This window comes from Vombatus ursinus, unplaced genomic scaffold (genome assembly GCF_900497805.2).
Source record: "Vombatus ursinus unplaced genomic scaffold, bare-nosed wombat genome assembly UNPS02008996.1, whole genome shotgun sequence".
Classification (NCBI taxonomy): Eukaryota; Metazoa; Chordata; class Mammalia; order Diprotodontia; family Vombatidae; genus Vombatus; species Vombatus ursinus.
This window is the reverse complement of record NW_020948774.1, coordinates 3,468,147-3,492,661: the sequence shown is the minus strand read 5'-3', so window position 1 is coordinate 3,492,661 and position 24,515 is coordinate 3,468,147. Positions and strand designations below refer to the sequence as shown.

Below are 24,515 nucleotides of genomic sequence, written 5' to 3'. Positions count from 1 at the left end.
GAGCAGGCCTTGGATGTTTGCTACATAAGCAAAAGCTTCCTAACAATTAGTTATCTGAAAGGAGAATGGGGTCTTCTTAGGAGTTATAGTGGATACACCTTCATTAGAGTTCTTTAAACAAAGCTTGGATAACACTTGTTGGGCATGATGTAGAGGGGATTCTTGTTTAGATCCGGCCTAGATGGCCTCCAGGGTCCCTTCCAGCTTTCGATCTTCTTTGCTTCTGTTAAATATTGTTAATTAAGAAAAGTTTTAATTAAAAACTATCAATGACTGGTCAATTCTAGCTGTTCCTTTGATTAGGATATTTATTTTTGATTAATAATGAATGAATGAAAAAGCATTTAAACCCAAACTGTATACTAAACACTCATCTTTAAAACTGGCAACTTGTTACTTCTGCTGATTCTTACTTTATTGGGGGAAACCCTTAAGAGTGTGGGGTTGGGTTACACTCAAACCTTCTCTTGCCATTTCCTTTGTTCCAGCTTTGAAGTACACTTACTAGGGAGGTTTTAAGGGAAGAGCAGTATTAGTTTGTGACAAGTGGTTAGCTGTGTTTTGGGTCACTGACCTATGAATCTGTGAGTTAACAGTTAAAAGTTCAATTTTCCAACTCTGCCACTTGGAATACTTTGAGCAGAATGTGAATTTCTAAGGAAGAATGCAAATACATCAGAGACATAGAAAGCTTTAAACTTAACACAGTTACATTTAAAGTCAGGCTAAAACAATACAAAAAGGAGAAGACCCAGGGCAAGGCAAAGTGAGGTGGGGTTTGTCTGAGTCTTTGATGTCATTGCCAATATGAAAACTTCATCATTAACAATGGACAGTTCATCTACTATACATGGTGACATTGCCAGTGTGTATCCCAAGTAGAACTTGAGCACAGATCACCAAGATTCCTCTAGAAGTGAGATAATCCTTGAAAATGTACAAATATATAATATGAAAATTACAAGATAAATTAATGAAGATGAATTATTTTGTTTTTCATGGAGAAAAAATGTATAATGAACTCAGTCTGCAACATTGTGAATGTGTAAATGAAATATTATGACAGTGTTTTGGTAGGTCACTAGAACACTGGTATGATCTAACTAGGGTAGCTGGGGGATTCCTTTGTTAGAGGTTAGATAAGCCAGTCATCTGATTATAATCAATGTGAACGCTCCTATCTTGTAGTGCTAGGTAACCTTGAGGTTGAAGCCTACTTTTTTTATTTATTTACAAAATATTTATTTCTTTATTTTTACTTTTCAGTATTCACCTTTACAAGATTTTGAGTTTTCAGTTTTCTTTTCCTCCTTTCCTTGGAAGTTGATATAGACCATATATGTACAATCATATTAAACATATTTCCACATTTGTCATGTTCTAAAGAAGAATTAGAACCAGAGAAAAACCATGAGAAAGAAAAAAAACAGAAAAACAATAAAAAGGAAAAATTGTATGTTTGGATCTACATTCAGACTCCATAGTTCTTTCTCTGGATGTGGATAGCATTTTCCATAGTGAGTCTTTTGGGATTGTCTTAGATCATTGCACTGCTGAGAAGAGATAACTCTATCAAAGTTGGCCATCCCATAGTGTTGCTGTTACTGTGTGCAATGTTTTCCTGGTTCTGTTCACTTCATTTGGCATCAGTTGATCCAAGTCTTTCCATGTTTTTCTGACATCCACTTGTTCATTATTTCTTTTGTGACAATAGTGTTCCATTACATTTATATACCACAACTTATTCAGTCATTCCCCGATTTATGGGCATCCCCTCAATTTCCCAGAGCCTATTTTTTAAAAAATGATTTTTATGAAAACACGGAAAATGAAAAATGGGATTAATTAAATTCAGCTAATTCAGCTTCAAGAAGTTATTTAAGCCATAATAGCTTCAGCTTATTTTCTTACTGTTAATGTTTGGGCTACATAAAGCATTTTGTGGTAGTTTCATTATGCAGTGTTATTGAATTCCACCTTAACTTCCAGATAGATCTAACCCATGTTGTATGACCCTACCATTGTTGAATGTCCAGGTTAACAGTCTCTTAATTTAGTCACCATTCTTTTGAGAGAGGGATATGTGTGGGACTCTGTCAAGGTATAGGAGTATTTAGAATTTTGGAACTGGATGGGGTAGTACAGAAAGAAGTACAGAAAGAAGTTTTGTGAACTTTTATCTTAGGATCTGCAGGTAACTTTTTAATTTTTGTGTACTCGTGCTCAATCTTGTACTAAATGAGATAAAAGAAATGTAACTTCATGAAGAAAACATATACTAAATGAGATAAAAGAAACGTAACTTCATGAAGAAAACAACATTATCATGTGAAACATTGAGTTATACAATATATAATCAAGTAATAAACTATGTGACATAGACCATGTAACTTCTATATAATTCACAAAAGAGGATGAGAGTTAGAAGAGGTAGGATTTGAGTTGAACCTTGAAGCATGACTAAGATTTGATTATATGGTCATGTGAAGGCATTTCAGGCTAACGAAGTATTTAAGAAGGTAAAGTGAACGTGAATTTATAGCATTAGTTGGAAGTAGGAGAGTCTTGGATCAGAAAAGAAAATTAGGAAACAGTAGTAATAAATCTAGGTATAGATTTAGATTAGTATCAGATTCCAGGAATGGAGAGGAAAGGGCAGGCATGAGTGACATTTTGTTTTTGTTTTGTCGTTTTGATTCATTATTTTATGTTTCAGATCTGAGTTCATATAACATGTAGACCTTTCTTTAAGAAAAACACGGTATAAGCAATCCAAATTTCGATTGACCTCAGTTAATATATATCCCATATTTACACCCTATTTGTTGGGTGTGGATGGTGGTAAGAGCTCCCATTACCTCCTGCTGCCATGGTTTAAAATTTTATTTCCTTCTTTCCTCTCATTCTCTGACATCATCCTTGTGTCTCACCTTTGTTCCAGGGCCAATCCAAGGTGAGGTCTTAGCATCAAAGAGAAAAAGGGAGATTAAACCCTTTTAGTTTATGAGTGATATTTTGAGGGAATAATTGACAGGATGTAGTGCCTTACTTGATAAAGGAGATGAAGAGGGAACAATCTCAGTTTTGAATTTGGGTTGAAGAGAAGATGATAGAGATATTGACTGAAATAGGCAGGTTGAAAGGAAGAAGATGTTTGTGTGGAAGAAAACTTTAATTTTGAATATGTTGAGTTGTAGGTAATAACATTTGTTGTAGCAGTGATAGTTTGAACCATGGGAAGTAAATATATTCTTTGAAGGAGTGTGTGTAGAAGAGAGAAGAACAGAAAGATGATGACTCAGCTTTGGAGAGTGGTTACTGTGAGGGGGCCATTGCTTCTAAAAAAGGAAAGAGGTACATAGGGTATCCCTGTTACTTCCAGGATCAAATACAAAATTCTCTGGTATTCAAAACTCTTCATAACCTGACTTCATTCTTACCTTTCCAATCTTCTTATACCTTAATCTTCCCATGTACTCTTTGATCCAATGACACTGGCTTCCTTGCACTTAGACTGTAACAGTAAAGTGTTACGGGCTGCAGCACTTAATAATTTGTTTCACAGGTTTGGATATGTACCCACAAAGAGACGTTCACACTTTTCCTAGCTTATATATGATTTAATAATGATAATAATCATACATTCATATAAATGTGATTACATGAGATTATATAATCTTAGAAGCAAAGACTATTAACAGAAAGATGGAGAGATAAAGAAGAAGAAGTACATTACCAATCTGAGGAATCACCAACTTCTGAACATCTGGCTGGGGGAGTCCTGTATCACAGCCATCAGGGTCTCAGTTGGGAGAGTCAACAGAGTGGGCGTCCCCACCTCTGAAACGAAGACCTCCAAAAGTCCTTTTCCCAAATGGCCCTTTTTATATCTATGTAAACTGCAGGAGAACAACCTTAGAGCAAAGGTGGAGCTTGGTCAAAGCTCCAGTTGCCTATTTTTTTATGTATGAGGCCAGTTCCTTGGATAGGTACACACTTTCCTCAAGGAAATCTAAGATATTCCTTCAGATAAGAGTTGTTCTACCCTGGTAACATAGTTTGTTTTATTCTTTGATGTTCTGTTTCCTTGGTACTCCTGGTCATGCATACTAACTTTAAATTAACATTACTTATGTCAGGTCATGAGGCGGTTGTGCGAGAGGGGCTGGGGAGGATCTCCTCAGTTTCCCTTACATAGTCTCACAAGACATTTCCATTTGCAGTATATTTTCTTTGGCTTTCATCTCCTAATCCTTTAATTTTCTTCTTCCTTTTCTCTGCCTCTTGGTGTCTTCAAATCCTAGCTAAAATCCTACCTTTTACGAGAATTCTTTCCTTTTCAATGCTCAGTCCTTTCTTATGAAATCATCTTCACTTTATCCTGTATATATCCTGTTGGTGCATAGTTGTTTGCATGATGTCTCCCCCATTAAATTGTTAGTGCTTTGAGAGCAAAATCTATCTTTTTGTCTTTCTTTGCATCCCCAGCATTTAATACACTGCTTGGGTACATATAGTAAATGCTTCTTGGCTTGACTTGAATGAGACTCAGGATAGTGTTACTTCATAAATGCCTGGTCTCAAATTATTCTAGATGAATTTAGTATTGTCAGGGACACTGTCTTGGATTGTACTGTCTTATATCAAGCCTAGGAGAATTTGAAATAATAATAACAATAACAACAATAATAAAAACTGATTTCTTGTCTGTGTCAGTGTCTCAGAATAAATGTTGTTCCTCTTCTATTTTATGTAATAGGGAAAAAATCCGAACAACTCACATCTACTTGGCTTGTATATCACATTTCAAACTATATTATGAAGCAGTAATCATCAAAAAAATTAGATACAGTTTAAAAATAGAAAGGTAGAAGAAATAAAAATGAGAAAAGTTTATCAGTGAAACAGATTAGGTACAAAAGACCCAGAGGCATTTGAACTTAGTAGCATAGTGTTCAATAACCTAGTGATACCAACTACTGAAGTAGGGACTTACTATTCAACAAAAACTGTTGGGAAAGGTGTACAACAATCTAGCAGAAATTAAGTTTGGACCAGTCTTTACTATATACTGTGATAAGCTCCAAGTGGGTATGTGACATAGATTTTAAGAAGTCATATTTATAAACAAATTAGAGAAGAGAAAATGATGCCTTTTACAACTAAGGGTGGAGTGGGAGAGATTCTTAATATAATAAGATGATCACAAAAAATAAAATGAATCATTCTGATTACATAAAATTGAAAAAATTTTGTACAAAGATCTATGCTGTTAAAAGTAAAACTGTTAATGGGAAAACTCTTGGCAGCAAGTTTGTCTCATAAGAGTTTGATATCTAAGATGTATGTAAAATTAAGGAAAGCCATTCTACAAGGCATTCCTTGAGGGAAGAAATGTAAGCTATCAACAGCCATATGAAAAATGACCCCAATTACTTATAATAAGAGAAATTACGTCAGAATAACTTTCAGGTTCCACTTCATACCTATCAGATTGGCAAAAGTGATAAAAAAGAAAAATGGCAGGAACACTAATACACTATGTGCTATTCTGGAGCTGTGAATTGATCCAACCATTTGGGAAAGTAATTTGGAGTTATGTGCAAAAAGTCACTAAACTGCTAGTAAATACTCTTTGACCCAAAGTCATACTACCACCAAGCAATGAGAGGGAGAGGACCCATGGGACCTATAAGTACCCAAATATTTATTGCTGTATGTCTTATTGTGGCAAAGTGGGTATCCAGTTGGGAAGTGGTTGAACGAATTATTGTATAGGAATGTAATGGGTATTGTTAGGCTATAAGTAATTATAAAAAGGATAAATTCAAGGAAACCAGGGAGCACTTGTGTGAATTGATATAGAGTGAAGTGAGTCAAACCAGCAGAACACTTTAAGTATACACTTTAAGTAAAAGAAAAAGATTTTGAAAGATGTAAGAATTTTGTTCAGTGCTGAAACCTGTCATAACTTCAGAAGACTGATGATGAATTATCTTTACCCCCTTTTGACAAAGAAGTGGAAGACTTAAGAGGCAGAATGAGAAATACATTTTCAGACATGACCAATGTGTGACATTTTTCCTTGACTTTACCTATTTGTTAAAAGGGAAGACTTTTATTTTTGGGTAAGGAGATTAGTGAGAGTGAATTGGGGAGGGAGTAGTAATAGTGATCCAAAATAAAGAAAGTCAAGTAAACATTTAAAAATTTTACAGAAAAGCAGAAGGCAGTTCAGAAAGGAATAAGTAGGATAGTATTGATTAAATTTAATATGCTTTTTGAAAAACTAAGCTTTATATGATAGGGATTCATGGTTTCATACACAAGTTTTGGAGAGTTTTTCTTTGCATTTGGAAATGTTTATTAAGATCATGATTAAAAAAAGAAAATTAAAAAAGTTTTTCACCCTTGTTGGGGGCATATAATCATTGGAAGAGGGGAGTTTCTTCACTGAGAATTCCCTACATCAGTGAAATAACAGGTCCAGATCCCTTCCCCCCTCAAAAAAATTGTCAGAGACCATAGCTCCTGGGATTTAATCTTTGATGGTAATGTGGAATAAAAGACTACTACTTGTCAATGAGCTAATGCTTTTTTACTTGTTCTTAAAGACTAAGCCCCATGTCATTGCTCTCTCATTTTTCTTTTTTAAATTTAATTGACGTCTTTTGTTTTTACATTGCCTATATTTTTCAATATATGTCTTCTTCAACTTTTTCCCAGGGAGCTATCCCAGGGATGGAATGAAAAAAAAGAATCTTGAATAAAAAGGAAGAAAAAAAAAATTCATCAAAACTAAGCAACTCGTTAATTAAGACCAACATTTTATGTAATGTTCCACCTCTGTAAGACCTCACCTCTGCAAAGAAGGTGGTGAGGAGGTGTATTCTTGGATCTTTTATTTCTGACTAATCACAGCTATTATAATTTCAAAACTTTTTTTTTCAGTTTTTTTGTTGTTATAGCCATTGTGTGTAATTTTCCTGGTTCCATTTACTTCTCTTTATATCAGTTCTTATAAGACTTCTGTGCTTCTTAGCATTCATAGTTTTCAGTTACATTTATGAACCACAGTTTGTTTCCATTTCCCAAATTAATGGTATCTGTTTTTTATCCAGTCCTTTGTCAACCACATAGGTAACATTTCATATTTCTAATAAGTTTGATGTAGTAACTGTTAATTTGGTTGGTAAATAAAACTAGTTGACTTAGTGTTCTTGTATAAAGGAATCATTTTTGAGGCAACTGTTCCCTGAACAGGATGTGGGTGCAATAAAAATTCCCCCTTTTATTAAGTCCTTTAAAAAATTAAATTTATGAATTGGTATTTTTTTTGTATATATGGTATCTCTGTTGCTTTATTTCAAGAATTTCCCCAAAGACTTAATACTTTTCTTTTATCAGTATTTATCAAGGACTTGTGATTTCCCAGGTGTGATTTTTGCTAATTTAGCTGTTTAAGAGCACATTAAGTGCTATTATAAGTATTTTGGTGCTATGTAATTTTTCCAAGCACCACACTGAATGTATGAGGGTTTTGGTTTTTTGGTCTGGTCCTACAGTTAGTGTGAAGAACTCTTGTAAAAACTTCCTCTGCTCTCCTTTCAGTTTGTAATCTTAGTTGCCTGGGATGTGGAGAGTTTAAGTTTCTTTTCGACATAGGTCAGAGGTAAGACTTGGGACTCAGTTCTTCCTGAGTAGGACAGCCATCTTTCATTAAAACAATTTACTTGAATTATTTTTATCTTGTTTACTGTGAATTGGGAAATAACTTATTCAGAAACTTCTTATTCTTATTGTTCACAAAATGTTTCTTTACCTAGAAGATCTCTGAATTACAAGTCAATTAGGAGATAGGTTTTGTTGTTTATTTATACAGTGGTCCCCTTGTCTTTGATTTCTAGATTTTCATCGAGATGCTGAGTCTTCCCAGACTTCAGTGTTTGATGACATCATTAGACAAGAGTCATGTGTCCAACAGTGAAATTTAAAAAAATACGACAGCTTCCTCAATTGGTTTATTTTATACCATTTAACTCTTCAGTCAAACTTGTAGAAAAAGATCTTTACACTTTCCTTTCTTCTTCAACTTAGGCCAAATAATTCTTTTTACCTTGAAATTGTGTTCCTGCTTCCTGTTAGTTTACATAATTTGATATCTGTCTTCTGTATCAGACTTCTGTAACTGCTCACCCATTTCACGATTATTTGGATTTCAAGCATCTTGAAATATTTTCAGATTTTCATAAATATTGAGCTTAGTAGATTATAGAAAGTCATACTGTACTCCTTTTTTCTCAGGAAAGTATAGTTCTTGGTCAGTGTTGGAAAGTATTGTCCTTTATGATGTTATCGTTGTATAATTCTATTCACTTTATTCTACATCACTTTATACTCTTTAGGAGTCTTTGAAATCATCTCTTTAGTCATTATGGTACAGTAATATTCTTTTTATATTCAGATCATAATTTGTTCAGCCATTCTCCAAATGATGGGCATTCCTTAGCTTCTTTTTGCTTCCCTTTCCCCTCTTTTAATTCCTTTCATTTGGGGGTCAGAAAGGTTTTGTTTCTTACATGTCACTGTTCCCTTATTTCCCTTTTGAGTCTAATGTATTTCTGCAGCAGACTGTATATATATGTGAAAGACTTAAGAACTCTGATCAATGAAATGACCAATCCTGACTCCGGGGGATTTTTTTATGAAGCATATTAATATGACAGAAGGTGTTGATAGATTCAGAGTGTAGAAAGAGATAAACATTTTCAAACATGGTACTGTATGGATTTGTTTTGCTTAATTATGCTTATTTGTATAAGGATTCTTTTTTCTCCTCTTTTTTAATTGAAGGGGGGAGGGTTGGAAGAAGATCATGGGCTAGCAACAGTGATGCAAAAAAAACAGTTCTAGCATTTTAAAAATATACAAGAGAAAACAGAAGGAAATTTAGAAAGAAGCCTCAACAAGCAGGACAGTTTTGATAGTAATATGTGGAATTTATTTTATACTTAAAAAGAAGTGGCATAAAATGAAGATTAATGGTTTTATATATAATCTCTTATGTTCCCCTTTTTATTTTTAATTTTAAAAATTAATTTTTTAAAAAGAATGCATCTTTTCTTCCTTCTAAGTGTCAAATCAAGTTTCACACCAATTACTGGAGGAGTTACAGGCTGCCATTTGCCTTTATTGTTAATGTTCACAGAGTGCTTACCTTTTGAGAAATTGCATTGGGGTCTCATAAACTCAGAGGGGAATGATTAAGTGACTTGCCCAGGGTCACAGAGCTAATTAATATCTGAAGTTAGATTTAAACTCAGGTCTTCCAGTGTTCCAACTAGGGTACCACCTAGCTACCTTTCAAAGGTGCTGTACAGGACAAGAGACGTGGATTTTTAAATTTAAGTGTAGCTACTTAAGTGTAGCTACTTAAAAGTGGAAGGAAGCACATAAAGCTGAGGGCCATTTTTGTATTCTTTTGTTTTGTGGGTAATTGTGGCCATAGAATTCACCACCTAGTGGCTACCCTGTTTGATATAATCTTCTCTATGCTTGGTTGGCTGGTTTTCATGCAGGACTGTGCTTGAAGCTTTTCTGTTTTGATAGAAACTGCCATAGTATGTGTTCTGCTGGCATAAGTTCCAAGATGTAGCAACAGAGGAGGATTTTTGTGAAGACTATACATTTGTTATTGTTCTTCAGTCATGTCCAACTCTTCATGACTCCATTTTGGGGTTTTCTTGGCAAAGATACTGGAGTGGTTTGCTATTTCCTTTCTTGAGATGAGGAACTGAGGCAAACTGAGGGTTAAGTGACTTGCCCAGGGTCACACAACTAGTAAGTGCCTGAAGCCAGATTTGAACGCACAAAGATTAGTCATTCTGACTTCAGGTTCAGCACTTTATCCATTGTGCCACCTAGCTGCCTGAATGTACATATAGTGGTACAAAATAAATACTAATACTTTCATTTTGGTGTAATGTAGTGGATGAAGCACTTATTCTGGAGCCAGAGGACTTAGATTTCGAATCCCTCTTTATTAGCCCTATCAGCCCTTAGCACAATGTCTGGCACATAGTAGACACTTAACAAACACTAGTTGATTGACTGACTAAAAGACTAATGTAAGGCAAGTCCCTTAACTTCTCTGGGCCTCAGATTTTCTATCAGTAAAATGAGGTTGTTGGACTAGGTGAACTTTGGATTATGTGAGTTCAAATCTGGCTTCAGACACTTACTAGTTGTGTGACCCTGGGCAAGTCACTTAACCCTGTTTGCCTCAGTTCCTCATCTCTAGAAAGGAAATGGCAAACCACTCCAGTATCTTTGCCAAGAAAACCCCAAAATGGAGTCATGAAGAGTCAGACACAACTGAAAAATGACTGAAGAACAGTAACAAATGTGTAGTCTCCACAAAAGTCCTCTGTTCTAGCCCTGAATCTATGAGTTACTTTGATCATTGTCTAATACAGGACTATCCTGGAAATGTTGGGAAGTATGGAAAATTTCCCAGCTGGAAACTTCCACTTACCTTTCCTTATGCATTTTAGCTAAAGCCCAGCCATGCCCGATGGTCACCCACCAACAGCTGGCTTCTTGGTATTCTGCCCCTGATAACTTTCTGCCACTATCATCCATTTGGATTTTCTCCAAATAAAGCACCCCTGAACTCCGGTGCCCCTCCAGTAGTGTCTTCAGTATAGCCTGTACTCAGTTGATTAGAGAGTAAATACCGCTTTCTAATCTCTCCTCTCTGGAGCCTTGGTTTTAGCCTGAGTCCTTTTAACTCTCACAGTTCATGGTTTCCATTATTGTTGTGATCATAAATGGTGTGAAATGATTCTCTGATACAAATTATAAGTAGGAGAATCACAGGTACATGATTTCATTGCAATCCAGCATGACACATTGTAAAGAGATCATTTTATATTAGGGCTGGAAAGAACCTTAGAAGTCATTTACTCTAATACCCTCATTTTACTGAGGAGGAAACTGAGAGAAGTGACTTTTTTTTTATGTGGGATATTGCTATTGTCTTCTCTAAATTTTACCCTTTTTTTTTACTTTATTGGGCAGAGGTATACTCATATATGGGGTTGCTAGGTGGCAAAGTAGATAGAGCACTGGGCTTGGAATCAGGAAGACTCTTCTTTCTGAGTTCAGATCTGTCCTCAGTCACTAGCTGTGTGACCCTTGGCAAGTCACTTAACCCCATTTGCTACAGTTTGCTCATCTATAAAATGAGCTGCAGAAGGAAGTGACAAACCACAACACTATCTTTGCCAAGAAACCCCAAATGGGGTTAAGAAGAGTCAGACGCAACTAAACACTAACAACAACAAAAATATTCAGATGCAAATACTTTGTGATTTTGGAGTTAAATGGGATGAATTTTCTACTTTAAAGTATAAAAAAATGTATGCTGAAGTGTTCACTTAAATGGGTTGAGTTTAACACTTCGAAGTTTAGTGGGTTGGAGGCCCGCCAAGGGAGATGGTAGCCTGTTTAAAGGCCAATTCTTCTTTGTTCTTCATTCTTCTAATTTTTTCCTAGAAAGGAAGACTGGAAATGGAGTGGGATAGACTCCGGGCTCTAGGGTCATTATGAAAGGAAATACATTTTAGAATTTACCGTGCATATGTACATAAGAAATAAATTTAAGAGATTAATTGGATTCCATTGGAATTCAGTTCATAATATTCCCTATGCCCCTTTGACAGGCTTCTCATCATATCTCTGCCCTTTGGGAACCCTTGCCTCTAAGGAAGGAGAAGGGAGTTCTGTATTTGTCTAACTCTTCTGATTTTATTTTTCCCTTCATTAACCTTTTGGTCTCTTGAATTTTTTTCCTTCAGGCTTATATAAGGAGAATAAACATATTAAATGTCTTTTGCTCTGGCTACCTAGATTTCTGCCTTGCAGAAATATTCATCTCTACCCTTTTGGTAATGGAATGTAGCTATGAAATGATGCAAGCATTTTCCACTCAAAATGCATTTAATATGAAGTTCACAGTTTCTGTTGTCATCCAATACAATTTTTCTAAAGTTATCATGCTAAGCGACAGCATATAAGTTGTTGCATTCCTAAGAGCTAGAGACAATGCCTTGGATATTTTTTTGTAATGGACTTGCCACTTCATTAATAGGGAACTTGTGGTGAAGAAACTCTCTCTACCAGTGTTTATGGGCAACTTTTAACGACTGTAACGACTGTTCTTCAGGAGTTTCCTGGGCACTGCTATGTGACATAGACCCAGTGACTTAGAAGATTTGAACCCAAATCTTCCTAACTATATGGTCACCTCTGTCCACCATGCCATGGCTGTCTCTTGCCTTTGTCTGTTATAGACAATAACTTTTTGATGGTTTATTGATAAAAAATAAAAAAACATAAGTAAAATGAGAGAGTTGAACGTTCTTTGAGGTCACTGCTTGCTTGAAATGTATATTCCTTTCCTTTAAGAAGAAAAACCAGTAGGCTTGAATATTTGAAAGGATTTAAGTATTCCTGTACACCTCTTTCACAAGCAACCATGTAAACTAAAGAAGATTTTCCTAAATTGTGTCTAAACCCTGGTTAGAAATATTATTTTAATGTTTTAAGAAAATCATTCCAGTGATTTGGACTGATCAGTCGTTACACTTATTAATGATATTTTTCCTTTAAAAATAAGGAAAAGAGGGAGCAGCTAGGTTGTGCAGTGGATAGAGTACTGGCCCAGAAGTCAGGAGGACCTGAGTTCAAATCTGGCCTCAGACCAAACACTTGACACGTACTAGCTGTGTGACCTTGGGCAAGTCACTTAACCCCGATTGCCTCACTAAAAAACAAAAAAAAATGAGGAAAAGAATACAAAGATGCTAACTTGCCATTCTTTTTTTTCTATATAGACAAAGAAGAAAAACAGAAAGAAGAAAAAAAAGAAAGATCAACATCTTCTTTTAGAGGAGCTGGATTCTTTGTCCCTGTCTCATACAACCCTATCTAGCCTTAGTTCTCTTCCAAGCCTTGGATCAGTGGATAATAAAACTACCCCACAAGAAAGCCAAATTCAGGAGGATGGTTTAACTAAGCCCCTGGTTGATTGCAGTGATGTTCAAACTGAAAGTAACCAAGTCTCATTTCCTTTAGTTGTTGAGAGCCCTAACAACAATTGTTTTGGTATAGAGTCAGAGGAGGGTGGAACCAAAGAAAAGGTAATTCCAGATTTAGGTGCTCCAGTGGAAAAGATGGAAGTTGATGTACATCCTGAGAGTAGTCAATCAGCCAGAAGACTGGAAGGAGACAATGAGAAGGAAAATCATAGCCCTGTTGATTTGGTCAAGACTCTGGGACCCACTTCCAGAGAAAGGAAGGATATAGAAGTACTCAAGGTAAAAGATGCCACTTGTGGGTCACTCCCTGAACTGACTTCATGTAAAATTGAGGAAACTGATCCTTTACATACAGATCCTAGTCAGAAGGTCCCTCTACCAGAATCAAAAGTGGACATTCCTAATCAAAGAAAAAGAAAAGAAACATCTAAGCCGCAGACGAATGCCTCACCTCCCAGAGTAAGTTGTCTTATTAAGTGATGACCTGTGGTAGAATTGCAAACCCTTCCTGCTTCTGATAGGCAGTAGGATTTTACTGTTACTAAACTCATTGACTCAGACTATCTCTGTTCCATTTTGCTACCCTAGCTCTGATGTTTGGGGCTTTATTTTTTCTAGGAAGCTAAAATGAAGTCAACTAATCAAGTAAGAGGATCAGGAAAAGAAGTTAAAAACAATCAAGAATTGAAGAAGCAGCGAGCAAATGAATCAGCTACCAGAGTAAGTTTTCCAGTAAAGCTTCTGGTAACTATCAGGTTCTGGTGTTTTTTTAGGGAACTTTCCTTAATTAATTTCCCATCTCTATTCTTCATATCCCTTTATTTTCATTTCTTGATATGTTGTTTTGTAGTTGTGCTGAAGCAGTTTTATGTTAATTCTTTCTTTTAGTACGCGTTATTATGTAAAATAAGTATTTGATCGAAACCCTTTTCACATCATTGGCACTTCCCCAGACCAAGGAGACTTGTTTTGTTACAAAGAAATCCACTTAAGTAAAACCAGTCAACCATAGGCGGTATCTTAGAATATGTATACCACATTCCTCATAAATAGTTTATCATCTTATTCCTAAGATGAGGAATGCATGCTTAGACATCAGTCTTCTGAAGTTATAGTTGGCCGTTATTTAGGTAATAGGTCTGTCTTTCATTGTTGTTTACCTTTATTGGGGTTATCCTATAAATTGTATTCCTGTTAGTAAACATTTATAAAATGCCTGCTACCTAACAATATGCTACACTGAGGGTGATTTGTTTATCAGTTCAGTTTTCCCAAATCATTTCTGAGCTACTCTACCAGAGTGGTAACGTGTTGATTCTTTTGTGTCTAGCCAGACTTGTAATGGGTTGTGTATATTGTAGGCAGTCAAGTTAAGTCAACTAGCATTAATTAAGTGCCTCCTCATTAACTAATTAATTACACTGTGCTAAGTGCTGGAGATACAAAGAAAGATGAAACTAAGTCCCTGGCTCACAGTCTAATGTGGAGATAACATGTAAATGACTATGTACAAACAAGATGTATCCTGGGAAAGGCTTCTTGCAGAAGGTGAGAGTTTAGCTGAGGCTTGAAGAAAGCCAAGCCTAGATTTGGAGAGGAGAAAGAGTTCCAGGCATGGGGGACAGTGAAAATGTGCAGAAATAAAAGAAAGAATACTCAGATGATTGTTGATTTACTGCTTTAGACAATCCATACAATTATTCATTTGTAGTGAAATATGTTGGAAAATTTTGCATAGCTACTTAAGTTCAACAAATTTTTGCCTTTTTATTTGTCATGAAGCGAATTTTCAAGACATAATCTGGATGCCCAGATTTTTCTTGTCTTCACTGCAATTTTCCTAAACCTTTCTATTTGGTATTTTTTCCCTAAAGACCTTAGAATTCATTCAACTTCTTTTGAACTTTAGTTCCATTTCATGTCTCTAGAATAAAATCATAAGCCATTTTGGAAGTAATTTGAAAATAACAGCATTTCTAAACCAAAAATACAAACAATACAAGTGAAAAATAAAAAGCAGAAGTTCCAGAATATCAGTAGAAGTGTAGATTGAAATATCAAAAAGCAAAACGTTAGGAAGTATATTACTGTTGAGTTACATCAGTGAATTGTTTCCTAGGCTGGAGTTACGTGTGAGGAGGGAATCTATGACTACTATAACAACAAAGACAAACAGGATTTCCCTAGTCAAAAATGAGTGATTTTTGTCTTGGCACATAGGACTGTGGATTTGTTTTTAAAGAAAATGAAGGTTTTGGCAGTTCCTGTGGAATGGACTACAGAGTCCCTCCAAAAAACATGGGTCTTTTATCAAGTTAAACTCTACTACTCTTACCACTAAAGCAGATTTCTTCTGTTATCTCATACTAAATATTACATTTTGAGATTTGCTTGTGTATTCTAGGAAGTTGAAACTCAGGAGAAACTTACCAATCAAATGAAGACAATAGAGGAAAAAGATAAAAATAAGCCTAAGGATATGAAAAAGCAGGAAGGGCCTCCTGGAAGTTGTGTTGATTCTGCTTCAAGAAGTCTGGGACCTTCAAAGGAGCAAAGAAGCCTGACTGCCAATGGAAAGGAATTAAAGACCAGGTAAAAGCAAAAGCAAAGTTTGACCATTAACAAAATCCAGTACATAGATAGGTTCCCCAGAAGAATCTTCCCAAAGTACACGTGGCATTGTTGCCAGTTTTGATACTCTCATTGCCTATTTCCATCTTTGATACAAAAAAAAAAAAAAAGTTGATGAGTTAGAAGGAACGCCAAAGACCAACTTGTGCCTTTTCTTGGAAACCTTTACTGAGAGAAAATAGCACTCTTGTATCCTGAGGCAATCATATTATCCATTGCTAGTTTTGTCCTCCATGGTTAAGTGGGACTAGCCTTAATCCTTTTCTAATTGGGATCCTTTCATTTACTTGAAGGCAGCTGTCATGTCCCCCATAAGTCTTTTCTTCTTCTACCTAACATCCTTAATTCTTTTAACTTAATTTTCAAATGATATGGCGTGATCTCAAATCATGGTTAACCTTCTCTAGATAGACAATGTAAATCCAGAATGTGGCACTCAGAACTGAATGTAGCAATGCAGATGTGGTCTAGGTGATTAGAAACCACTTGGGCATTATTTATACCTTCTTTTTTGACATAATTGCTTTATTTTATGACTCTTGGTCCCAAGCAGCAAATACCACATAGCAAATCTACTGTAGTATAACTCTAGCTTTTTCTTACTTTCTGCCCAGACTGTCTTTCTTTGTTGCCACGGTGGACAGATCCTTCAGATTCCTCCACTTAAAGTGGAGAAAAGTAGAATTTTGTTTGCTTAAAGATTGATCTAGTCATAAATATGTGATCAAGAAGTACCTTTGTTAGTAGTGTATGTGTGTTAAAACACATTTTAAAAGAATGAGTAAATTTTAAAAAATTGTTGTATATATGTTCTTGTGTACATATTCTAGGACATTAAATCTTGGTGAAGGAATCAGAGTATACTTCCATGCAATTCTGTCTCGGGATTTTTCATTTAATCCTGATTGTGATAAAGTGTATATAAGAGGAGGAGAAGGTTTGGGTAAAAAAGCTTGGAGTAGTTATGTCTGTGAGATGAACTGCACAAAGTAAGTACATTTTAAAACTTTTTGTAAGAAACATTTTGAAGATGTGGCTAAATAGGGAATCTTAAGAGGGAAATCATAATGTACAAAACTAGAAAAATAGAGAAACTACACTATGTCAGCTATATTATTCATTATTGTTTTAGACCAACCATGCACAACTTGCTGCCCGTAAAAAGATTTTGGGCCACCTGCAAAAAATGTAGAGGATGTAAATACAGACCTGCTTTGGTCGGCTACAAGTGGCCTCGTAGGCCATATGTTGTGCAGGCCTATGTTAGACCATTTAAAATACCTAGACAGTATAAAATACCTGAGTGTATACCTGCCAAAAAAAGACACAGGAATAATATAAACATAAACATAAAATACTTTTTATGCAAATAAACTCAAACCTAAATAATTGAAGTAATATTTATTGTTCATGCATAGATAAAGCCAATACAGTTTAAAAAATGATAGTTTTACTTAAATAATCTATTTATTCAATGTTATCCCAATTAAATTATTAAAAACATTTTTACTAAGTTGAAAAAAATAATGACAAAATTCATTTGGAAGAACAAAAGATCAGGAACTTCAAAGAAACCAGGGAAAAAGGATGTAAAGGAAGTAAATTCAGCAGTATCAGACCTTATATTATAAGGTGAGAGCGTTGTTGAAGTATAAAAAGGATAGAATAATTTTGATTATTTTATAAAACCTATGTAGTCAAGAATAGAAGGAATGCAGAAAATTGGGGGAAAAAACTTTCATAGACAATCTCTCAAATAGGATTGGTTTGGAATGTGATGAGCTGGTTGATTTAGAAAAACATGGAAAGACTTGGACTGATGAAGAAATATTCTATCCACCTTCAGAGAAACAGATGATAGGAGGAAATAAGCATAGTAAAGTCTTACATATATGCTTATGAGTATATATATGTATATTTATAGATATTTATGTATGTATATATCCATGCTTAATTGCAGCCTTCTTTAGGGTGGTGAGGGGAGGGAAGAGAAAAAATAAAGTAAAAAGTGCACAGCAGAGAACAAAAGAAAACCAACAAGGAAGTAAAGAAAAACTGGGTAGCTTTGAAAACAATGTGTAGTATTTATTATAAAGGTTTTCTTGAATTGGAAATTTATTATTTTATATTGAATCCTCTCTTATGTTCAGCTGTGTACATGGCAATTTTTTTTCCTTTCTCATTTTATATTTAAGTTTAAAATGAAAAAAATTGCAAAAATATGTAAAAAAATTGTTTTAGCATGTAATTGGGGAAAAAACAAAATATATTTTTAAAAAAGAATTCTGGGTGGGGAGGGAAATCTTTAACTTTTTATCATAATAACAAATATCAACAAAAATGTAATATCACTTTATAAAGCTTGGGGATTTTGGCAGCAATATCGAAATCACAGTATTTAAGCATTCCCTATTTCTTTTGATTTTTTTTAACCTTTCTTTTTAAAAAAAAAAATTATTCTTAATTCATGGAACAAAACAAGCACTTCCACAACATAAAAGATGATTGCACACAAAACCACAAATCCGCTATGTACGACTTGCTATTCTTTTAAAATATATACTAAAGTTATCATGAACAGTTCTTTTGTTTTTCTCCGTTCTACCCCCACCCCTGCCCTAGAGATGGCTACCATACAGATAAGTATATATATGTAAAATATTTTGTATGCACCTTTGTTTATTAGTTCTTCCTCTGGATGCAGATAGCATCTTTGTCCATATGTCCTTTATAGTTTTTGTTAATTTGGGTATATATAATAGTCAAAATGACTTATTTGTGCAAAGTCATTCTTAAAATAATATTGCTGTTACTGTATACAGTGTTGTCTTGGTTCTCATTTTGCTCTTCATTATTTCATGGAAGTCTTTCCAAGTTTTTCTAAGGTTGAGCTCATCATTCTTATAGCATAGTAGTATTCCATCACAATCTTATATCACAGCTTGTTCAGCCATTCCCCATTTGATGGGCATCCCTGCATTTTCCAGTTCTTTGCCACCATAAAGAGAGCTGCTATAAACATTTTAGAACATAAAGGTTTTTCCCTTTTTCCCTAATCATCTTTGGAAATAGACCCAGTAGTGATATTGCTGGGTCAAATGTATGGGCAGTTTAATAACTCTTTGGGCATAATTCCAGATTGCTCTGCAAAATAGTTGGATCAATTCACAATTCCACCAACAATGAATTAGTGTCCCAATTTTTCCACATCCCTTCCAACCTTTGTTGCTGTCCCCTTCGATCCTTTTAGCCAGTCTGGTAGGTATAAAATGTTTTCTCAAGATTGTTTTAATTTAAATTTCTCTAATATTATATATTATACAATTATAATATTATAAAGTATACAAATTTAAAAATGCAAAATTGTACAAAGTAATATCAAGGTGCGGAAAAAAACACTAAGGACTTGGGGGGAGATAGAGAAAGCCTTGTGTAGATAGTGACATGTACTTTGATTTGAGGAGAGCAGGGCCTTTAACAGTAGCTTTTTATGTTTTTTTAAAAAATATTTATTTTTAGGGGCAGCTAGGTGGGGCAGTAGATAGAGCACTGGCCCTGGAATCAGGAGGACCTGAGTTCAAATCCGGCCTTAGACACATAACACTTACTAGGTGTGTGATCCTGGGCGAGTCACTTAACCCCATTGCCTAGCCAAAAAAAAAAATTATTTTTAGTTTTCAACATTCACTTTCATAAGATTTTGAATTTTAAATTTTCTCTTCCTCCTTCCCTTCTCTCCTCCCTAAGATGACGTGCAATCTGATAGAGGCTACCACATTAGTCATGTAGTAAAGAAGATTTAGAACCAAAGTGAAAAAAACCATGAGAACCCCCCCCCAAAAAAGGAAAAATAATATGCTTCAATCTGCATTCAGATTCAATTGTTCTTTCTCTTCATGTGGATAGCATTTTCCAGGATGAGTCTTTTGGAATTGTCTTAGATCATTGCATTGATGAAAAGAGCTAAGACTATCAAAGTTGGTCATTGCACAGTGTTAGCAGTTTTTTATGTTGTGCTTGTAGAGAACTGGGTGAACATGGATTCCTTATCGAAGGTGAAATGATGGTTTCCAAGGACCAAGTGTTCACATCTATCCCTTACAAATATTATATTATTCATGGTTCAAATGCGGAGTATGAATTCATATACAAAAAACCTTCTAAGCCTGGACAGCATGTCAACCGCTGTTTGTTCATAAAGGAACCATTTTTGAGGTCTGGAGGTAAGCTACCAACTGATCTTTTTGATCATCCCCATGAGTTAACAGTTCATTAGTCACTTGGCTACCTTTATATTTTCAACAAAGTCTAAAGAATTGATTTTTAGATTATCTTTGTTTTTGTGAACATGGTGTAATGGACAATGTCAGGAGTAATTTGATTTGGAGTCAGGAGTAATGTGCTTTTGCATCTAGCCTCTAACACTTAACCTGTTTATGAACAAGTTACTTAACCTCAATTTCCTCATCTGTGTAATGGGAGTAATAGTATCTATACTACCTATTTCACAGCATTGCCTTCCCTAATATCCTTAATGTTCTGCCTTTTCTCTGAGATTAATTCAAGGTCATCATGTATATATCTTATTTGAACATGTTGTTTGCGTGTTACCTGCAACATTAGACTTGATATAAGGCACTATCTTTTGCCATTCTTTATGTTAGTAGCATTTAGCATATATATTTGTTTGACAAATACGGTAGACACTTAATAATTGTTGACTTGATATGAGTTGCTCATTGGTCTAGAAATTCAAATTCCATTCTCAGGTACCACCTTTTTAACCAGCTTTTCACTTCCCCAATTAATTTTTCTCTTGCCTTTTAATGGGCAACGATGAGGAAAACAGTCTGTGCCACTTTGGTCTTCAGTTTCTTGCCCAAGATTTCATAATCATTGGCTAAACTTTTTAGGTTCCTTAGGCAGCTCTGCTTATTAGGGCAGTCCTAAGTAAAAGGGACCATGAGTTTCATTGGGAAAGATTTTGATCATGTGCGGCATGGAGAGGTTTTTGGGTTATTAAAATTGATACCCATCCTCACCCTTGTCCCAGATCTCTGGTGTATTTCTTTTTTATCTGTTGCATGTCAGCCCTTGTAATATGCCTTTATAAACCTTCCTTCCTACTTGCTCCTTCCCCCCATGTATTGTCTGCCTGCTGATAGTTTTTGAGGTATATATCCTGTCTGAAGTGACTTCTAGCTGTTGTGATGTTTAAAAAGTTTGGGAGACATAGTTTCTGGGCAATTAATCATTTTATTAATAATGCTAACATATTAATAAAAGGGTCAGTGACACTCTTGAATGCCAAAGAACCCTCATGGAACCGTCTCAATGCTTATATGTCCTTGGAATGGAATATATAAATAGTAACAGACAGGTGACAAGGCTAAATACTCCATTACTTAGTTGTTTGGAATATGGAAAGGACTAAAATTCTAGGGTAATTAGCTCAAATCTTTATTTTGAAATTTATTTATTTTTAGTTTTTCACCATTCGCTTCTGTAAGATTTTGAGTTTTAAAATTCCTCCCCCCCGCCACTCCTCTCCCCAAGATGCCATGTAATCTGAAATAGGCTCTACATATAAATTCATATTAAACATATTTTCACAGTAGTCATGGTGAATTAGCTCAAATCTTATACTTGCATCTCACTATAGTAACTCAGATGTGCTCCAGTAATAACCTAAAAGATCTACTTCGTTGTGTTTATACTGAGCACCTAATATGATTATAGAAATTTGCCGTGAAAGAATCAGGGACATAGCTATATAGTAAGGAAATAATGCTTCCATAACTTCATGTCAATTCCAGGCAAAAGTTATATAGATAGCCAGTTGCCTTGAGCCGGGCTTAATAGGCAACCAGGTGGGATATGATATCTTCCATTCAAGAGGAAAGTCATGCTAGGGCAATTGTGTTAGGATAATCCTACCTCAGCCCATGCCAAGAGTTGCTCTCTCAACTTCTCCCAACCTTTTTCAACTTCACCTGCAGTCCAAGGACATCTACCCCATAGGGTTGCTGGCACCATGGATCATTGGCTTAATGGTATTCCTTGACGATCATACCTGGAGTCAGACTCAGAACAGTATTAGTTATAGTCCCATAAGGTCTCAAATAGCAAGTTTAAGTAATCATAGCTTTGGATAGATTCAGCCCTCAAGAGTCACATGTCCTTGAAAGCAAATGTTGATTATAATCTCACATTGGTAACAGTAAGAGATTCATTGTGAAAAATCACAACTTATCTTGGTATAACTAGTACTCATAGTAAGTAGATTCTTTTTCGTCCCTAGGCTCAACATTACACAAATGATTTCACTTAATAACAAACAACAAAAGACTTGGGATGGGATGCATAAATATAATAATCACAGATTGTTTACAGAGAATAGCTTATATGAAAATTTGTCTATAGTAGAACATGTTCAGTTATTAACCAAGATCAATTGGACATAAGTATACACTACTGGTCTCAGAATCCCTTTAAACAATGGGAGCATCTTTAAGGTAGTTTAAGTCAGAGGTCTCCAAAGTTATTTAGCCTACCACTCACTTTAAAAAAAAAATTACTCAGCGCCCTCCTGGAAATCTACTTTCTTTAACCCTTTAATGTTTTTTTTCCTTTTTTGAAATTTGCATCATTTCAAAAAAAATGTAATTGTTTTTTTAAAAGAGATGCATCTTAAATTGAATAATTTATTGTAAATTTGTGTTTTTTTTCCTGCAGTGAAATTTTAATGATGCAATATTGCATCATGTAATTGAATGGTATTGAATTATAAGCAAGTCATTATGTGTACATATTCCTTTGAATGCATGCTGGACTTCCCAACTGTGTGCAACACACTTGCCTGCCAACTCTTATTTGTTAAGACCTGTTGTTGGACTTGACCACTGATCAGTTATAACTTGCATTTTGTGTGTTTATTTGGAAAATAATGTAGTAACTACAACTTTAACTCTGTTACATGACAGATGAAACGTGTACAAATGGTTTTTCAAAATTTTCTTCTCTTCTTTCCTTATGTTTCTACTGCCCCCTTATTTTTATTCAGTGCCCCACAATTGCACTTGAGGCTGCTACTACCCCCCTGGATCATTCCAGCGTGTCCTTGGGGGTGGTATCGCCCACTTTGGGATCCTGTAGTTTGAGTAGTAACTACTTTTAAGTAGTTCCTATGCATTTCAGGGCATGCTTTACACACAGGTTCTGATCCCAGATTAAATAACAAACATAAATAAAATCAGATTTCCTGTTAAGGTAACACAAGGTAGCTCATAAGTTACTACTCTACACTAAGATAATTGTGTACTGAAATCCTATTCTTAAAACATAGACAAAAGAGGTTCCAGATTTTAACCTCACAGCTTAGTAGATTCACATCTTTGACTCACAAGCTTCTCTACCTTTTGTCTAATTATTCTGATGTGTAATCATTCTGAAACAATGAGAAGCTTCAGGAACTAAATCTTATACATATGACAGTTTCAGGCACTAAGTTAACTCTTGCTTAGACCATGGAATGGCTACAAATTCAGATTAAAACAATAAAATCTTTCCCACTTGCAGCTTATTACAGTAATTCAGATGCCTTGATATTAATCTAATTAATAGATCCAGTATTGCAATGGCAATTACCAGTCTTTGCCTACCCTGATAATAGAAATTTGCTATGAGAGTTAGAAGCTGGGACATGCAGCTTTAACATCAAATCTGGTCCTCAAGGCCTATACTACTATATGTAGGCTAGCATATGGAAGCAGGTGGATATATTTCTTGTATGGGAATATGAATTAAGAAAATCCAGGCCTTCCCAAGGTAACCTCCTTACCTTATTCATAGGGACAGATATTCACTAACTTTATATCCCAGATGTAGCTTCCATTGAGCTGTTGACTACTGACATTTTTTTCTTAAAATGTCCATTTAAGGTTGGCCCAAGGATACAACAAACCTAAGAATGAAACTCAAAAAGATTATTCAGGGTCCTAAAAAAGCTTTCTCCTCAAAAGGTAAAGTCTCAGTAATCACAGTAGGCCTGGACACAATTGTTAGCAATACCATCAAATTATTGCAATAAATTAGCTTACAAATAAAATTTATCAGGCTTTCTAAAAATCACACAAAAGTGATTTATTTAAACATGTACACAGAAGATTTTTTACTTAAACATTCCTCCCTAAAAGTATTTCTCTTTCTTAAAAACAGCTTAAAACTTACCCTGATGTAAAAAGGCATTCATTAGAATCTAATGAAATAAATTAGTTAGAAACCTCCAAACTTACAGCTAGCTCTTATTCAACCTTAAAGGAAAAATAGATCCTTAAAATTGGAATTTATCAAAACTAAGTTGATGTAAATTGTCCTTAAGTATCTTAAATAAATCCCCAAAAGTACTATAACAAAATAAATTTCTAATTACCACCCTCTTCTAGTCAAAAACTGTTTGCAATGGGGAAGAGACTTAATTTTTCTAAGTGAAGCAATGCCAAAAATATACCCAATTAAATTAGCCTTATCACCAAAAGTTTACCAGGCCTTTAAAAGTTTACTCAGTATCCTTTTCTTCCTTTGCCTTCCTTTAGCTCCTAGAATATGAACTCATCCTGGTGTAAAATATATCACTAGGAATCAAGAAAATAATTACATTCGGGATAGTGAAGATGTGATAGTTCACTTGAATTCCTAGAAAAACAACACTGGCTACTTGATGTAAACCTCCAAATTAACACACACACACACACACACACACACACACACACACACACACACACA

At 35.1% G+C, this 24,515-nt stretch overlaps 1 protein-coding gene across 1 annotated transcript in view; it reads left to right on the top strand.

The window, feature by feature from the left end:
- LOC114034425 (E3 ubiquitin-protein ligase RNF213-like) overlaps nt 1–24,515 on the top strand; it is a 56,086-nt gene that overhangs the window by 24,819 nt on the left and 6,752 nt on the right. The window contains exons 4-8 of the mRNA XM_027850110.1: nt 12,897–13,559; nt 13,719–13,820; nt 15,505–15,692; nt 16,562–16,720; nt 19,755–19,954. Coding sequence (XP_027705911.1) covers nt 12,897–13,559; nt 13,719–13,820; nt 15,505–15,692; nt 16,562–16,720; nt 19,755–19,954 — 1,312 coding nt within the window. The remainder of the gene's footprint in view (nt 1–12,896; nt 13,560–13,718; nt 13,821–15,504; nt 15,693–16,561; nt 16,721–19,754; nt 19,955–24,515) is intronic.